General features: G+C 43.7%; 1 protein-coding gene across 2 annotated transcripts in view; it reads right to left on the bottom strand.

The window, feature by feature from the left end:
• Nucleotides 1-16899, bottom strand: part of slc39a11 (solute carrier family 39, member 11) — a 709353-nt gene that overhangs the window by 522545 nt on the left and 169909 nt on the right. Inside the window, exon 4 of one of the 2 annotated variants that reach the window (XM_085963742.1) lies at nt 260-404. In XM_085963742.1, coding sequence (XP_085819868.1) covers nt 260-404 — 145 coding nt within the window. The remainder of the gene's footprint in view (nt 1-259; nt 405-16899) is intronic. The other variant, XM_085963743.1, reaches the window with a different exon arrangement.

The raw sequence follows: 16899 nt of genomic DNA, 5'->3' as shown, positions 1-16899 counted from the left end.
TCAGATAATTTACCGCATTAGTTATATAGATTAGAACAGATTAGAAAACAGTCCGCAGCCAAAGGAAAGAAGAATTCTCCAAAGCCGTTCATTACTGATTAAGCTTCAGCAACTGAGTCATCAAGAGAACTGAACCAAGCCCTTGGACATCCATTTGATCTAACCTTTTCTTTAAAATAAATGCATTGCCCCCCCCCCCCCCTTTTAATACTTGTTTAAATCATTTTTTGGTTTTGTCGGCATATGACACGATGCTTGCCTGCTGATAATCCACCTCTACCTATCCGGATGGCAAATTCTTCATCTTGCGACTGGGCATCTCTACCATCATCTTCCTTCTTTTCCTTGCCTGGTTTCGGCTCCTGATTGAGTGCAAATGCCATTTGCGGAGAATCATCAATACCCTGGAATAGAATAGGACAGGTGTCAATTAGGCGCTGTCATAGAATTTGCATTTGTTTTGTAAGATGTTTCATTCTTATAGCCCTCTGCCCGTTCTGCGGTTTCCCCATGCCACGTACCATCTCTAACTGAGAGGGCCCACAATTAACCAGGCCTCTGCAAATATCAACTCTGCCTGTAAGCTGTGACCAGGAGGTGCAGCTTAGAAAGGTAAGGCAGGGAATCCACCCTCTTTTCTCTTGACCTAACCTCTGCTCAGCATCGCCCTACAACAGCACAACTAATAATCTGTAATGTCATTTGTGGGAAATCACAGCACTCAGGTGTTCTACCGCAACATGGAAGAAATCAGAAGGAAGGAAGTCCCAATACGCAGTGACACCACATCAGCACAACAGTGCTTACAGTTTGCTTCACACAGATGCAGTGACCATTTTAGGCTGTTTAAATAGCTATGCAGTTCTCGCTTGAACAGATAAACATTTGAATGTTAACTTTACTCGGGGTCTGAGGGACTGCAAAACTTTGCATTCTGGGAACTTGGTTCAAATTCAGTCGAAACTGATGCTGTCTCCTTTCCACAGCTGCTCCAAGGGTGAATCTTACCATCGGTGCTCCTTTTAAAAATCAGTCGGAAAGAATCATAATCACTTGAGCCAGAATTTCTTCCCACCATAGTTATTTTCATTTTGCATACAGACATATTTTATAAAGTCGTGTTGCCATTTGTCACACGGTACTTTGAAGTATGCACTGGGGTAGTCGGTAAATAGTATTAACCTATCTAGTGTAAGATTTGCAAAATTTCTACATTTCCCCAAAGGTTATTAATAAGAAAAGGGACACTGCATGGACATTTTAATGAAAAAAGGGTACCCAAAATGGCGTCCGCGCCTCGTGGCAGAAAGCCTGAGAGATTTTTAAAACTTGAACTCTGCGGCACAGACAGCTCGTGGAGAAATCAAAACCAAAGCTGCAGTTTCTGTGAAGAGAGACTTTGCATTTTTAAAACCAAACAGGACTTTGAATTATGTATTGAGACAAATCTAAATCTAGTTAGGCCTATGGTTAAGGCCATCAAGCAGTTTGCATAAATAATCGGCAACAGATTAAGGAAGCCATCGAGGCTGGACAGGCCCATCAAGGTGCATTCATGACAAAACAAGTCAATTATCGGGCCGGTAGATGCGATTACCGGCCATCTAAAAACAGTTAGAGTAGATTGCTACCGTTATTTAAAATAGCCCGCCAAAATTAAGACAAAGAACTAACCTGATTTGGCGCGCAGATAAGGGCCATCCAAAGAACCTTCTCGCTCTGCTCTCAGCCTTGCTCTGGCTCCGGCCCCTCGCCCTCGTGGCTGCTGCTCTTTCCCCGTCCCACGCTTACCCCCTGGCCTTTGCTCGTGCCTTTCCCCACTCCATCCGGAATCGCCCAGGCACTGCATCGGGCGGACACGGACAATTCAGGCCAGGCGAGGCGGGACGCGACGAGGCGAGGGGGAGACAAAGTGAGGAAGACAATGGAGAAGACGAACTGAGGAAGACGACTGAAGACAGGCTTCGAATCATCAGGCCTTCAGTCTCAGCTGACCTGCGACTATCTTCATGCAAACTCAAACTGTCGGCCGAGGAAGGGAAACCGCCATCCCTGCAAGGTAAAGTACCCAAGCAGAGACTTTAACTTTGGGGTACTTGTACCTGGACAACGCCCTTGCAGCACCCGGAGACCACGTGATGACAGCAGGCTCCAGAGAGCACCAAAAGCAAACCCCAAACCCCACCGCTGTTTTGAGTTCAGCAGACCCGTTTTGATTGGTAAGCATGAAGTTCTGACCCCTCATAGCTTAATCTAGTTAGGTATAGGGGTTGGGATAAGGATAAGGGGATTGTTAAGATAGTTGTTTTCCCTCGATGTGCCGTGTGTTCCCCATTCCCTGTATAAGTATAGTTATTTTTTTTGTATTTTGCCTGTAGAAGTGTATACTAGTAACTTTTCCATAAGATTGTATTAATTTCCTCTTCAATAATAATCTTGGTTTTTGCTTACATCCAACCACCTGTCTACTCGAGTCTTTTCTGTATCGCCGCCTTGTACCTAAGTCCGCTGTCTAGAACCCAGGGGCGTGGGAGTGATTCGAACCGCTCGTAAACAGTCAGAGGCACAACTGACTGGGCGTACGCGCCACCCCACACCGCCCCCTACACTGATCACAAGTCCTTTCAGTGAACACTCAAATAAAATGCACAAATTTGGTCTTTCCCACTTGAATTAATAATGAGTGTGCAAGTTAAATTTTAATATTTTGTCAATTTTTTCACTGGACAGGCCCATTGTGTGGACAGAGGGAAAATAGCCAAGTATATCAAACGCCCATGTTCCCTGGTACAGGTAGTCAAACACAATCGCCATATTCTAACTTTCACTCTTTACCTGTTTAATCTTGTTCACTTGTTCAAACATCTGTTTAAACAAAATCTACGAATAATATCAGAGAGACTGATTCAGGGGCGTTTGTGAGCTTGACTGTGCGAGGGGGGAAATAGAAGCAGAACGTGCTGTTCCTGGATGAACCGGATGCAGTGAATGTGTCCAAAAAGGGACAGAAAATCACAAATGCTGCCTTTCAGGAATGCACTCCCCCGCCTCCGCCTCCACACCCCCTGCCCGCCATGGTCTAATTCTCTTGTCACAGCCAAAATATTATTTGTGACAAGTGTCCCCATTTTGAGTGACTGTGCTCAGATGATGGATGGGGAATGGTACTGGGGAAGGGTTCAGCAGTAAGCACTCCCAGGTCAAGTAGAGCAGACTGTGGCTTCCTCTGCACTTCCCCGACAACGTGCCTTAATCACAGCCTCAGTAAAGCTGCATCCACTCTCTCACCAACTAACCCTCTGGACCATGAATTTGCAAATTTGTGCCCAACTATTGATAGTTTTATGGTGTAAATCTTGGTCATAACAAGGTTCAAAATCTGGATACACTTACTTCCTGTGGGACAATTACAAATAGCAGAAGGTGGGGGGTCTCTTCCCCACCCCACAATCGGACTGGACTCGATCCGGACCAGGGTTCCAGAGTTGAAAGAATAGTGCACCCACTGCACCATCCAGTTCCTCCATGTTTTGATCTTTAAGAACATACCTAGTGGTGAGGCACCCTGTTTAAGGGTCTTAAGCAAAAGAGGCTTGGGTTCCAGGGCACAAAGCTCCAGAATTCTTCAGAATTAGACAATCCCGCACAAAGTAGCTGTACGAAAAGGCTGGCTAATGACAAAAAATAACGTCCCGTTTAACACGAAAGCTCTCTTCTGATACAAGAGGCTGGGTCAGTTTGGATGGTGCTTAGAATTGGATCTAAGCCATGGTACATCTGGCTTGTACAATTAGCTGCAGAGAGTAAAATGGTTCATTCACCGTAACAATCATCAATACCATGGTCACAAGATTCACACTCAACTGCAAACAGGTCTGTGAGCTTTCAATTGAACATTTGAACTGTGTGCATGAACAGATAATTTGTGGATTTGGAGGCCTTGTAAAATATTCTCTGAATCAGAACACCCCACCAGTCAAAATAGGAAATATTTTTACCATTACCTATCATTACATCTACATCTTATTGAAAATCTTACATCTGCGCACTATCTGTCTACAAATCTTAGTTCCCATTGTCACACTTTTGTGCCACTGTTTTTCATTGTAAACTCCTATGTCCACATTTATCATGGGAATTGCCTGTGTAAAAACATCACCATGCAATTATACAAATCCTGCCACCAGGTGGCAGCATATCATCTTTCCTGCACAAACAACTCAAAATGCTTTCTGAAAAATTTTAATCCACCATTTGTCCTCAGTAACTGAAATTTCTAATGTCCAAAATAAGGGCTTTTAAGAAATGTAAAAGTTCAAATTTACCTCCGTTTGAACAGGTTAGGCCAGAGGCCCGATCGAAACGGGACCTCGGGCCTCAGGACAGGGGGCACTTCCCCCTGTAGCTCACCGGCAAAGTCCATTAATTTTGGACTGCTGTGATGCCAGCAGCAGCCCTCAGGTAGGTCCTGGGAGAAGGACGGAAGGTGATTGGGAGGGGGCCGGCAATGATCTTCAGGACGCCTGCTCCTTCCGGCTCCACATTCAGACAGGTATTTTTTTTGTTGCAAAACTTGGTAAGTTCAGGGCAACCCAATTTTGGGAGGGAGTCTTAAAACATGCATTAGGTCCCCTATTTGCATATGTAAACAGCCAAATGCCTGTTTCAGGCACATGCTTTTACCAATATGGTAGGCGGCACACTTCCATGTTGGATGCGCAAGTGCCCGTTTTATGCCTGCAAAACAGGCACGGCCCCAACAAGTTTCTAGGTCAATGTGTCTTTCCTCATTCTGATTTGATTTCTGTTTAAAAGATTGAATTTTGAATGCAAACAATGCTTTCTGAAGGAAACAATTAAGAAGGGAAGTAGGAGAGGGGAAGGAAGGGTAGGGAGGGAAATGGTTTCACTGCCAGCCCTTGGGGGTAGCATGTGGGAGTGAAGGGAGGCAAGAGGTGGAGAGTTACGGGCAAGGCGAGCGATAAGTGTAGCAAGGGTAAGGGCGAATAGAGGCTGATTTTGTACTTCAAGACAGAAAGAAAAAGAGAGAAACAAAGAAGAGTTAGGAAAAGAGAAGCAGAGGAGAAGAGAAAGAGAAAGAATGAAGCATAAGAGACAGAGAAAGAAACAGCACTACAAAGACAGAAGAGGCAGGTAAGAGAAAGATAATATTCTCAACTTACCGTGTGCAACACCACAAGAGACTGATTAGGATGGTCTAATTTATGTAGTAATACATTACAATAGGAACTGATTTTAAATGCAGGCATGAGTCCACGGAGAGATGGTCAGTGTGATCTGGCATTAAGTTGTTTCAGGCAGGACTTCAACAGACAGGAGTTAAGAAATGCATTTAAATGCATTAATTAACTGTGTTAGGCCACTGGAACAGTTTCTGCACCCATATCAAAACTAAACATCCACTCTTAAATTAATTTCATAAATCTACAACAAAAACAAATCGACACACAAAACATTCCTCTTCCCAAGTAATTTCCCCCTTGAATAAGAGTATGCACGATACCAGAGCAAACACCATCTTCTTGATCTTGGAGGCAGCACACAATACAGCTGCCATCTTTCAAGCTGAAAGGTTAAACATGAATCAGCAACAGAACCGCCTTCTTAATTAAAATCTGGTTGTTTGGTTCTATTTCTAATATATAATAATGAGGGGTCTGCCCTTCAGTAACATTCAAGCCGTTGTTCTGCTTCGCTCGTGACTTCATCAGTTTCTAATACATAATAATGAGGTAGCCTGCCCTCCTGTAAGAACTCAGCCACCATTCTGCCTCAGTAAGGACTTCATTTATTCTGCTTTCATAACTCAGTCCTGGAAGGCAAAACAAATTCAACAGTCCGCGGTCGTTAATTATTCAAGCAATCAACTACAATATTAGCAGTCTGCTCGCATTTTCTGAGGTCAAGTATTCTCTCAAGTTTGTGCAGGTTATGTTAAGACTGGAGTAATAGGAAGGAACAAAAGAAAGATAAGGAACACAAGGGTTGAAATTTAATTGCAGGCTCATTTAAGTATGAGTGGTGAACTGCCAGCTTGACAAAGTCCAGCAATACATTCTACAGGGGATTAGGAGATGGTGGAAATAGTCAGCTCATTGAGTAAAAGGAAGAATTGTGGGAATATCTAATCTCCTTTCCTCAAGGCAAGTGGCCAATGCAATGTCAGCTGAGATAAAGACAACTTGCATTTATATAGCGGCTTTAACGCAATAAAAACCTCTCAAGACGCTTCACAGGGTCGTTACCAGGCAAAATTTGACACCGAGCCACATAAGGAGATATTCGGGCAGGTGACCAAAAGCTTGGTCAAAAAGGTTGGTTTTAAGGAGCGTCTTAAAGGCGGAGCGGTTTAGTGGGGGAGTTCCAGAGCTAAGGGGCTACCCAGCTCAAAGCAGGGCTGCCAATAGTGGGGTGAAGGAAATCAGGGATGCACAAGTGGCCGGAATTGGAGGAACGCAGAGTTCTCGGGGGGTGGGGGGGTTTGTAGGACTGCGGGAGGTTACAGAGGTAGGGGAGGGTGAGGCCATGGAGGCATCTGAATGCAAGGATGGGGTGAATTTTAAATTTGAGGCGTTGCTGGACGAGGAGCCAATGTCGGTCAGGTGATGGGTGAACGGGACTTGGTGCGAGTTAGGATCTGGGCAGCAGAGCTTTGGATGAGCTGTTTACAGAGGGGGGAAGGTGGGAGGCCGATCAGCAGAGCATTGGAATAGTCGAGTCTGGAGGTAACAAAAGCATGGATGAGGCGAGACTGTTAGCACTCAACCAAAGCTGACACCTTAAGCAACAATTGCTGGGGCATTGGGTTCCATCTCCCAACATGACTAATGTTAAGTGTTCTGCAATGCTTAGGTCTGCCCCCTGATGGAATATCGTCCTGTTTGGTAGGTTGCAGAGCAAATCCATCCGTCAGATGCATAGTAAGTCCCACCTTCAGACTCAAAATACTCATCGTCATTCATCATGTTTTGACTGATCACCCAACAGAATAATTTCACAAGTTCCGCACAGTCAGACAGCCAGCAATTAATGTGCAAAAGCAACTTGAATTTGAACACCTTGCAAGGCAATGAACAGACAACTCAGACTCGTTGCCCTCTGTCGTGCACTCTTCGAGAATTGTGTGGGGCACAAGGGAACCTAACCGAGGCAGTGGAGAAAGAGGGGAGGAAAAACTTTAAAGAGACAATTGTTTCAAAAAGATACAATAAAACTATTAAATATTATTCCAACCAAAGCTACTGTGTAGGTCTTCCCTGGGACAAGGTACAAAGCAGAAATCTTACATTGTAAATTATTCATTTGAATCATTATCAACTATTTTTTAAATAAATGTTAAAACTTTACATTTTTAGTGTCAATTTAAATAAAATTTGATCCAACCAATTACAGTAAAACTACTTAAGGAAATACATCCTTAATCACTGCAAAGGATATACAAAAGGACATATTTTAAGAGCCTGAGGCAGAATCTCACAAATCATAGTCATAACTCGGGTTGTTTCAGACATGGCAAATATTCAATTCCAAACTTGCAGTGACTCTTTGTAAAGCAAGACTGATCCAAGTCGGATGTTGTCGGAAAAGCCATAATTAACCCAACATAGCAGAGTTAACTTTCTCTGTATATTGGCAGAGGGTTTGAGAGACCCAACTGTTGACCGTATTGTTGACCCTAAAAGGATTATAAGCAACAGTTCAACTAAATAAAGAGCTATCCTTCAGATGCTTCGCTGGTCAGCAATAGCGAGAATGCCCAAGTGTTGAGACCTTGACATGCTAAATGTTAATTTTCAATGTGATATTCATTTGAACAGGCACATCTGTATAGTTTTAGTGGAAACCCCAACTTTGGCGAGGAATGCTCGACAGGTCAGGTCGTCCGAAGTGATGATCCTTCATCAAAGTCATTTGAAGGGAGAATATTGTAACAGTACAAGTGTATGCAAGGTGTTAGTCAACAGTCAGGTCAGGACTGCAGAGATTTTTATTGAGACCATCCCAGAGGCCAGAAGCAGCGCACTCTTTTGATGTATTAGTTAAACTATTACCTGATTTAAACTGCATGTTTTTATATTATTCTGCAAGATATTAATATGAATAACAAGAGTGCTACTTGTTACTTTGCCAAATAAACTGAAAACGACCAACTCTGGCAAATACGTATTATTGACCTAGAAACTGAATAAATTACCATTACGCTGTCCTAGTGTAACACGTCCTATTATCCTACCCCGGGATCTCCAACTGCACTGAAGTGTCAGCCCTGGCTTGGCGGTAGCACGCTCATCTCGGAGTCAAAAGGTCGTGGGTTCAAGTCCCACTCCAGAGATTTGAGCACATAATCCAGGCCGACACTACAGTGCAGTACTGAGGGAGTCTTTCAGATGAAACGTTAAACCGCGATCTACCCTTTCAGATGGACGTAAAAGATACCACGACACTGTTCAAAGAAGAGCAAGAGAATTTAACCTGTGTCCTGGCCAGTATTTATCCCTCAACCAATATAACTAAAATAGATTATCTGGTCACTTATTTAATTGCCATTTGTGGGACCTTGCTGTGCGTAAATTGGCTGTCACGTTTCCCTACATTACAACAGTGACTAGATTTCAAAAGTAATTAATTGAGTGTAAAGCGTTTTGGGACAAATTGAGGGCATGAAAGGTGCAATATAAATGCACCTGTATAGTTTTAGTGGAAACCCCAACTTTGGTGAGGAGTGTTCGACAGGTCAGATCGTCCGAAGTGAAATCAAACCCAGCTAGTGCTGCGTTATTGTCATCCTGAAGCCAAGTGGTTCGATCATGATGATTACACTGACAATTAGGTGGTTCTCGGCAACAAAAGTGGTGAAATAAAGTAATTATTACTAATACATTCAATCCTCAGCGCCTTTGTGGTGCATCATGAGTTACATGCTTTTTGACCAGCACGGTGTTCGGCTCCTGTTAATGAATGAGATTTCGCGGGATCTTTTTAAATTGAGTTGGCTTGAGTCGGATGATTCAAGAGCTAAAATGGGCATTACAAATAAAACCCAGAGAAGAAAACCTCAATCCATTATCCTCAAAATACAGCGCAGTCTAATTTCCTCTCTAATAATTGTTCTGTATTAATGCAATCGAAGGTAATAAACATGCCAATGAAAGTAATTTTGCAGGACAATCATATCTAAATATCTGCCATACAGCTGTGACTAATCCTTCCAGCTGAATGTATCACAGGGGCTAATGCTTCATAAAGGCTGGGGCAGGACCCAAACTTTATTCTATTAATACTTTAACAAAAAAGAATGAACGTGTCTATTTCTCCAACAGCGGGGATTAATTTTTGCCAAAGTAACATCCAAGCCTCCATGTACTGAATGTGAATAATCCATAAATTGCTTTAATTACTTGTGGTTTAAAAGAAAGACTTGCATTTATATAGCACCTGTCACGACCACCGGACATCTCAAAGCGCTTTACAGCCAATGAAGTAATTTTGGAGTGTAGTCATTGTCGTAATGTAGGAAACGCAGCAGCCAATTTGCACACAGCAAGCTTCCACATACAGCAACGTGATAATGACCAGATAATCTGTTTTTGTTATGTTGATTGAGGGAGAAATATTGGCCAAGGCCAGCAGGGATAACTCCCCTGCTCTTCTTCGAAATATTGCCATGGGATCTTTTACGTCCACCCGAGAGGACAGACAGGGCCTCGGTTTAATGTCTCATCCGAAAGACGGCACCTCCGACAGTGCAGCACTCCCTCAGCACTGCACTGGAATGTAAACTCAGATTTTTGTGCTCAAGTCTCTGGAGTGGGATTTAAATCCACAACCTTCTGACTCAGAGGCGAGAGTGCTACCCACTGAGCCACTGGCTGACACAGTCAAACGGTCAAATGTTCTGTTACTTCACGACAAAGATCGGTTTTAAGCTTTTGCCACTAACTCTACCCACAGACCTAACCAGCACATTATGGAGGATGCTTTCTTGCTGTCAAGCAAAACAAACTGATATTCTTTTCTTATTTCCTCTCTAATTCTACACCCTTTCTCCCCTCTTCTATTTTTGAGCTGCCCATTATGTGTCCAGGAGAGCAGGTGACTTAGCTCCAGGCTCCCCAATGCCACTATGAACCATCTTGTCAGCAGGTATACGATTGCCACCCAGGGAGACTCTCCCTTTAGCAGCAGGTATGCGAGAGTGACCAACACAGAGTTCCGCTCCGGCAGCAAGTATACAGGCGTGTCCTGGGAAGAACCTCCCTCTGGCAGTAAGCATATGAGTGTGGCCCTGAAGGCAGTCTCCCGTCACCACCAAGAGTGGCCTGTGGAGAATTTCCCTCCCAGTGTCAGCTGTGGCTCAGTTGGTAGCACACTCACCTCTGAGTCAGAAGGTTGTGGGTTCAAGTCCCACTCCAGGAACTTGAGCACATAAAGCTAGGTTGAAACTCCAGTGCAGTGCTGAGGGAGTGGTGCACTGTCAGAGGTGCCGTCTTTCGGATGAGACGTTAAACCGAGGCCCCGTCTGCCCTCTCAGGTGGACATAAAAGATCCCATGACACTATTTCAAAGAAGAGTAGGGGAATTATCCCCGGTGTCCTGGCCAATATTTATCCCTCAATCAACATAACAAAAAAAACAGATTATCTGGCCATTATCACATTGCTGTCTGTGGGACCTTGCTGTGTGCAAATTGGCTGCCACATTTCAACAGTGACTCCACTTCAAATAGTACTTCATTTGCTGTAAAGCGCTTTGAGACGTCCAGTGGTCATGAAAGGCACTATATAAATGCAAGTCTTTCTTTCTTTAAAATCAGGACCTAAGCTCATGGTGACTAAAATCAGGACCTAAACAACATTGGAATGGAAGCTGATGCCCATCACCCCGACACTGCATGATGGTACTCCAGTGCCCAACACCACACCACTAACAAGCTCCTGTTCTTTCCTGGAGCTTTCAAGTTTGAGATAGATACATTTTTGTTAGCAATGCGTATCAAGGGATATGGAGCAAAGGCAGGAAAATGGAGCAGAGGTGCAGTTCAGTCATGATCTAATTGAATGGCGGAGCAGGCCTGAGGGACTGAATGGACTACTCCTGGTCCTAAACCAGAAATGATGATGAGGGTATTTTAATATTTCTGTTAATTGACCATGTAATATAATAAACTGTTTGGCAATTTGCTTCAGTCAGAAAAATCTCTCCAGCTGTTGCTAACTGAATGGCAGCATGTCTCTCATACAACAGCTGTCTAGCTGTCAGAAACCAGTAAATATGATTTATTTATGATGAAGACAATAAATGAAAATAAATGTTAAAGAACCAGTCTTCCCTGGATCTGGAAAATTCATCAAGTTTCATTGTGTCACTTCACATCTTCCTCAACACAATTTGCTTTGGAGTTTCAAAATAGAAAACGAACTCCTACACTGTGAACATTTGCATGAAGCAGATTTAGCAAGGCTGTCAATTAAAGCGGCAGAGTCACTGGAGAGAAGGACCGACAGCCCGAGAGCTGCTAAAAGTCATTAATTTGGTCTTATATGAACACTTTACTTTGTACAAACACGTGGGAGCTCAGCGCAGGAAGCACGTGCTGGCACTCGAATGTCTTCACTGGTCTATCACAGAATCGCAGAAACCCCACAGTGCAGATAGAGGCCATTTCGGCCCATCAAGCCTGCACCGACACATATCCCACCCGATCCCCGTAACCCCTACACCAACACATATCCCACCCTATCCCTGTAACCCCACGTATTTAATCCCCCTAACACTAAGGGTCAATTTATCATAGCCAATCAACCTAACCTGCACATCTTTGGACTGTGGGAGGAAACCGGAGCACCCGGAGGAAACCCACGCAAACACGGGGAGAATGTGCAAACTCCACACAGACAGTCGCCCGAGGCCGGATTCGAACCCGGGTCCCTGGCGCTGTGAGGCAACAGTGCTAACCACAAATCATACTCTCAAATTCACTGGCCATTCAGAAAAGCAATGACCATATTGATAAATAGAGACAAATAAGGCTGTGCTAGAGAGAGAGAGAGAAATATAGAGATCGAGACTGAAATCGAGGTTGGAGCCCACACGGGAGAGAAAAGACCCATTAGATGATGAGTTTCTTGCTGTCCAGGAGTATGGGAGTTATTAGAAGATCCTCCTCATATCTTGGACATACTTAGGTGTTAAGAATTGTTGAAGAGGAAAATAAACATTTGGCACGAAAGAGGAAACTATGCTTCTTCAGTCTAGTTTTAACAGTGGCGGAATGTAGGCGTTCAATTTGAGACCATCTGTTTTGCAGCACCTTCTTTGTATGGCCAATTATACAGCCATGTTGACAAGAGCCAAGGAGGAATGCACAGTCCAAACAACCGCACCTTCTTGGCTACAGGAGGATGCGTGGTGGCAAACAGCCAGAAAGGGCAGGACAAATAGGAGAAACGAAGAAGAACCAAACACAGTATGCGCAAAAAATAAAAAATCCACCATTAATCTCACACCCTGCTCCACCCCCAGGATACGAACATCCTGTAGGCGAGACACCCTAAAAAAAACATTATGGAGTAACAGATGGCTGGGAGCACATGACAAGACTCCAACACACAGCAGGGCTCGAGATAATCTTGCGCACTGTGTGAATGTCATCCAAACTCCCAGTGTGTCGTAGCCTTGAGCACACTTCCTTGATCTTAATAATATATGCTTTGTTGTTGTCCTGATCCTGTAGTGAGATTTCTCTTTCCACGTTTACTGCCGGAATTGTGACATTGTAATTTTATGTTAAGGGTTAGTGCAGGAAAAGCGTCTTTGTTATTTTGACGATAGTAATTTGCAATTAAAGTAAACAAACTGTTCCAGCTGAATACCATTCATTTACCAGTTTACTTTTAAATAAATGTGTCTGTTAATTTATTTTCTAAACCTCAGTCTAATGGGGTATATTCACACATCATTCAAAGTTGAGGAAAGGCGAAATTTAAAAAAAACACGATTTGTCTCTGGTGACCCAAAGGTTCGCTAACTTTGGCCTACTCCCGATCCTCGGTTCCTACCTGAATATTATGGCAAAATGTTATGTTCATAATGCAATTACATTACTGAAGGAGATTTAGGAATGCAGGGAGTGCTCTCCAGATGTCGCTGCTGGAGAAGGAAAACTTAAAAAAAAATCAAATTCAAATCTACCTTGCGAGTTTTAGTGTCCCCTCGCTCTTTAAATATTTGGCATTCCAGATCTCGATTTCATCAGGAAGTGGCTCTGTTGATGCCAGCTGTGAACTCAGTCAGTGAGCGTGTCCACACAGACCAATGACGGCTGGCATTCTTTCTCATTCGCTTATGGGAGGTAGAGAGTGAAAAGTACAGCACTGTTAGGGACAGTGGTGTGAACTCAGCTAGCACTGAATTCTATAGTCTCCCCTCATGGCTATCCAGGATGCTGAGCTGTGCAGAGAGGCCCTTGGAGCCGAGCAGGTGCCTGGTGAGTTGGAGATCTGGTACGGCTAGTTGGAGAACTAGCTGTCAAAATGAAGGTGAGGCTAATGACGCTCGCCGTTATTTATGGGTAAATGGTACAGCAACTTCAGGCGAGGGGCAGAGGTGAATATGTGAATGTCCAAAAATTGCTATCCGAGTTGCGCCACTCCGCCGTTAGCTTCACGAAAAAGGCATCTTGTTGTCTGCCTCACCCTTGACATGCATTGAATGGCACGAAGTTGCTGCATTTCCATGGTAGATACAAACGAAACCCACTGCAGCTATTTAGAGCTAGTAATTCGTAGCATAAGCACCCTTTTGACAAAATGATAAGTGTTAATGATGGCCAATCAACCTCTCTGGCACTGAAAATCACTATTATAAGTGTGGAGTATCATTCCTTCATGTTTAGAATTTTTCAGGGAAATTTAAAAAAATCTCTAATACTGTATTAAATTTTACGTTTTTTTCTTTGTCTCTTTTTTTCTCTCTCTCAATCCAATCTTTCTTTCCCTCTCTGTTTTGCTTTCTGTACTTGATTTGACGTTGAATTCACCCCCTTTAATTCACCCTCCTCAGTCCTTAAGCTGTTTATTTCCCAATCCTTGAATCTCATTGGTTAAGGAGACACCCTGTTGCTTGCCCTGTTCACTCAGGTCCCAGATGCTCGGTTTCCCTCACTGCGCCATTATCAGCTCGCACTTTCAGCAACTTTGTGGTCAAAAATTATTGGAGCTGAAGGGTGCAGAAGCAAGTCTAACCAACGGAAGATGCAGATGCCCTGCTACAGCAAAACCTGGTCCATAAAAATTTAAGAGATCTCTTGCACGTGTAGAAAATAAAACACATTTCCTTCTTGTAATTGCAAGATGGTGGGCTCTTAACTTTGAGATGTCTGAAGTGAAAAGAATAAATATGCGAGTGCAGAAATAATGTTGAAGCTAGGGTAAATGATGTCAGATCGGCGTATATATGCTCACTTTGAGGTTCTTCTCGCCCTCCCCCAGCCTCAAATCAGTAACCCGTGAAGCTGCTCATCTGAGGGATAATTACATTTTATCTTGGTGCATTTCACTGCAAAGTGAACAGCACTTGCGTCAGTTTCCCTCTCAATTCCTATTCCTCTTTCATCTCTTCTCAGCCCACATGGTGAGGCACTGTGCAATAAGAGATTATAATCTCCATGGTGGGCAGTTAGACTATCTAAATTATCAAAGCAATTTGCTTGCGAAACATTGCTTGCAGTCCAAGTCACACAATGACATTACCCCTCGTGCTCTATGTTGTTTGGCTTCTAAAGGGAATATCACTCTCCACATGATGTATTATTGCATCATTAGGAGGGTAAATGAGGCATTCAGTACAGCATGTCTCGCTCGCGCTCTCTCTCTCTCACTCTCTCAACTCATAGCAAAATCTTTTTTGGGAATGGTGGTGGGACACAGAACCCCCCCCCCCAACTGGAAATTATTTTTCTGTTGCTTAAATACAGGTTTATACCCTGATGGTGGAGTGCTGTTCAACTCTAATTCTGTGCTTTATTAGTGAACAGCTGCAATCACGTAGAAAGTTGAAAATTGAAATACAAAATTCAACAGAAAGCAGCTTACCACTGGTTAACAGCGCAGCCAAATCACAATTCTAGTTCTCTTCATTGCAGAATGTTAACATGTACTGCTTACTAAACTGATATTTTCACTCCCCTGCAGGCAGTCCAGAAAGACAGAAAAAAAGAAAAAGAAGAAAGGAAGAAGAAGGGAAGACTTACATTTACGACCTCGGGACGTCCCAAAGTGCTTTACAGCCAATGAAGTACTTTTTGAAGTGTAGTCACTGTTGTAATGTAGGAAACGTGGCAGGCAATTTGCGTACAGCAAGCTCCCACAAACAGCAATGTGAAAATGCCCAGATAATCTCTTTTAGTGATGTTGATTGAGGGATAAATATTGGCCAGGACACCGGGGAGAACTCCCCTGCTCTTCTTCGAAATATCACAGAAATCACAGAAACCCCACAGTGCAGGTAGAGGCCATTTCGGCCCATCGAGCCTGCACCGACACATATCCCACCCGATCCCTGTAACCCCTACACCAACACATATCCCACCCTATCCCCGTAACCCCACGTATTTAATCCCCCTAACACTAAGGGTCAATTTATCATAGCCAATCAACCTAACCCGCACATCTTTGGACTGAAATAGTGCCATGGGATCTTTTACTTCCACCTGAGAGAGCAGACAGGGGCCTCGGCTTAACGTCTCATCCGAAAGACGGCACCTCGGACAGTGCAGCACTCCCTCAGCACTGCACTGGAGTGTCAGCCTAGATTATTGTGCTCAAGCCTCTGGAGTGGGCCTTGAACCCACAACCTTCCGACTCAGAGGCGAGTGTGCTACCCACTGAGCCACAGCTGACACGGTCTTTGTGGTTTTGCAAACAGACTTCAGACAATAATACCACTGCCGTGATACAGAATTTAAAAAAAAACATTTCCCCTACCTTGAATTAACTTATTATTGCAGGTGCAACTCAAATTCCCAATTCTTAATGGTTTGAATTATGAGGGACTGCAACTTTAAAGCAACTCGCCAGCTGCCACAACCAGTGATTTATTGAAGTCAACTAACTGACCCAATTGTCTGGCTGGGTAATTGGTAACGCAGCACATCACGACTCCATGGTGTACATTATTATTCAGTTGAAATTCCAGCATTTAAGTGAATAATTTGCAGCTGGCAGCCCTACAATAGGTACTGATGGATCCATTCCTTTTCACAGCAATTCCCACAACACCACGGTGCAGTGTGCCGCATCTTAAAAACACATGTAAACACTCAAATATTTTGAAAATCATTGCAAGCAACACTACTGCTTTCAGTTAGCGAACTGTCACGGTCTTGCTGAAAGCCCAGCCATGGTGATGCAGTACTAATCCTTACCCAACAGAAAAAAGAGACTCCCCCCGCCACCCCCATAGCGTTAATGGAGCCAAAGAAAAGACTTGCATTTATATAGCGCCTTTCACGGCCACCGGACATCTCAACGCACTTTACAGTCAATGAAGTACTTCTGAAGTGTAGTCACTGTTGTAATGTGGGAAATGCGACAGCCAATTTGCGCACAGCAAGGTCCCACAAACAGCAATGTGATAATGACCAAATAATCTGTTTTTTTTTATTATGTTGGTTGAGGGATAAATATTGGCCAGGACACCGGGGATAACTCCCCTGATCTTCTTCAAAATAGTGCCTTGTGATCTTTTACGTCCACCTGAGAGAGCAGACGGGGCCTCGGTTTAACATCTCATCCAAAAGACGGCACCTCCGACAGTGCAGCACTCCCTTAGCACTGTACTGGAGTGTCAGCCTAGCTTTATGTGCTCAAGTCTCTGGAG

This window comes from Somniosus microcephalus, chromosome 21 (genome assembly GCF_052327205.1).
Source record: "Somniosus microcephalus isolate GS21.2 chromosome 21, FLI_Smic_1.0, whole genome shotgun sequence".
Classification (NCBI taxonomy): Eukaryota; Metazoa; Chordata; class Chondrichthyes; order Squaliformes; family Somniosidae; genus Somniosus; species Somniosus microcephalus.
The sequence above is the reverse complement of the archived record's forward strand: the minus strand, read 5'-3'. Positions and strand labels throughout refer to the sequence as shown.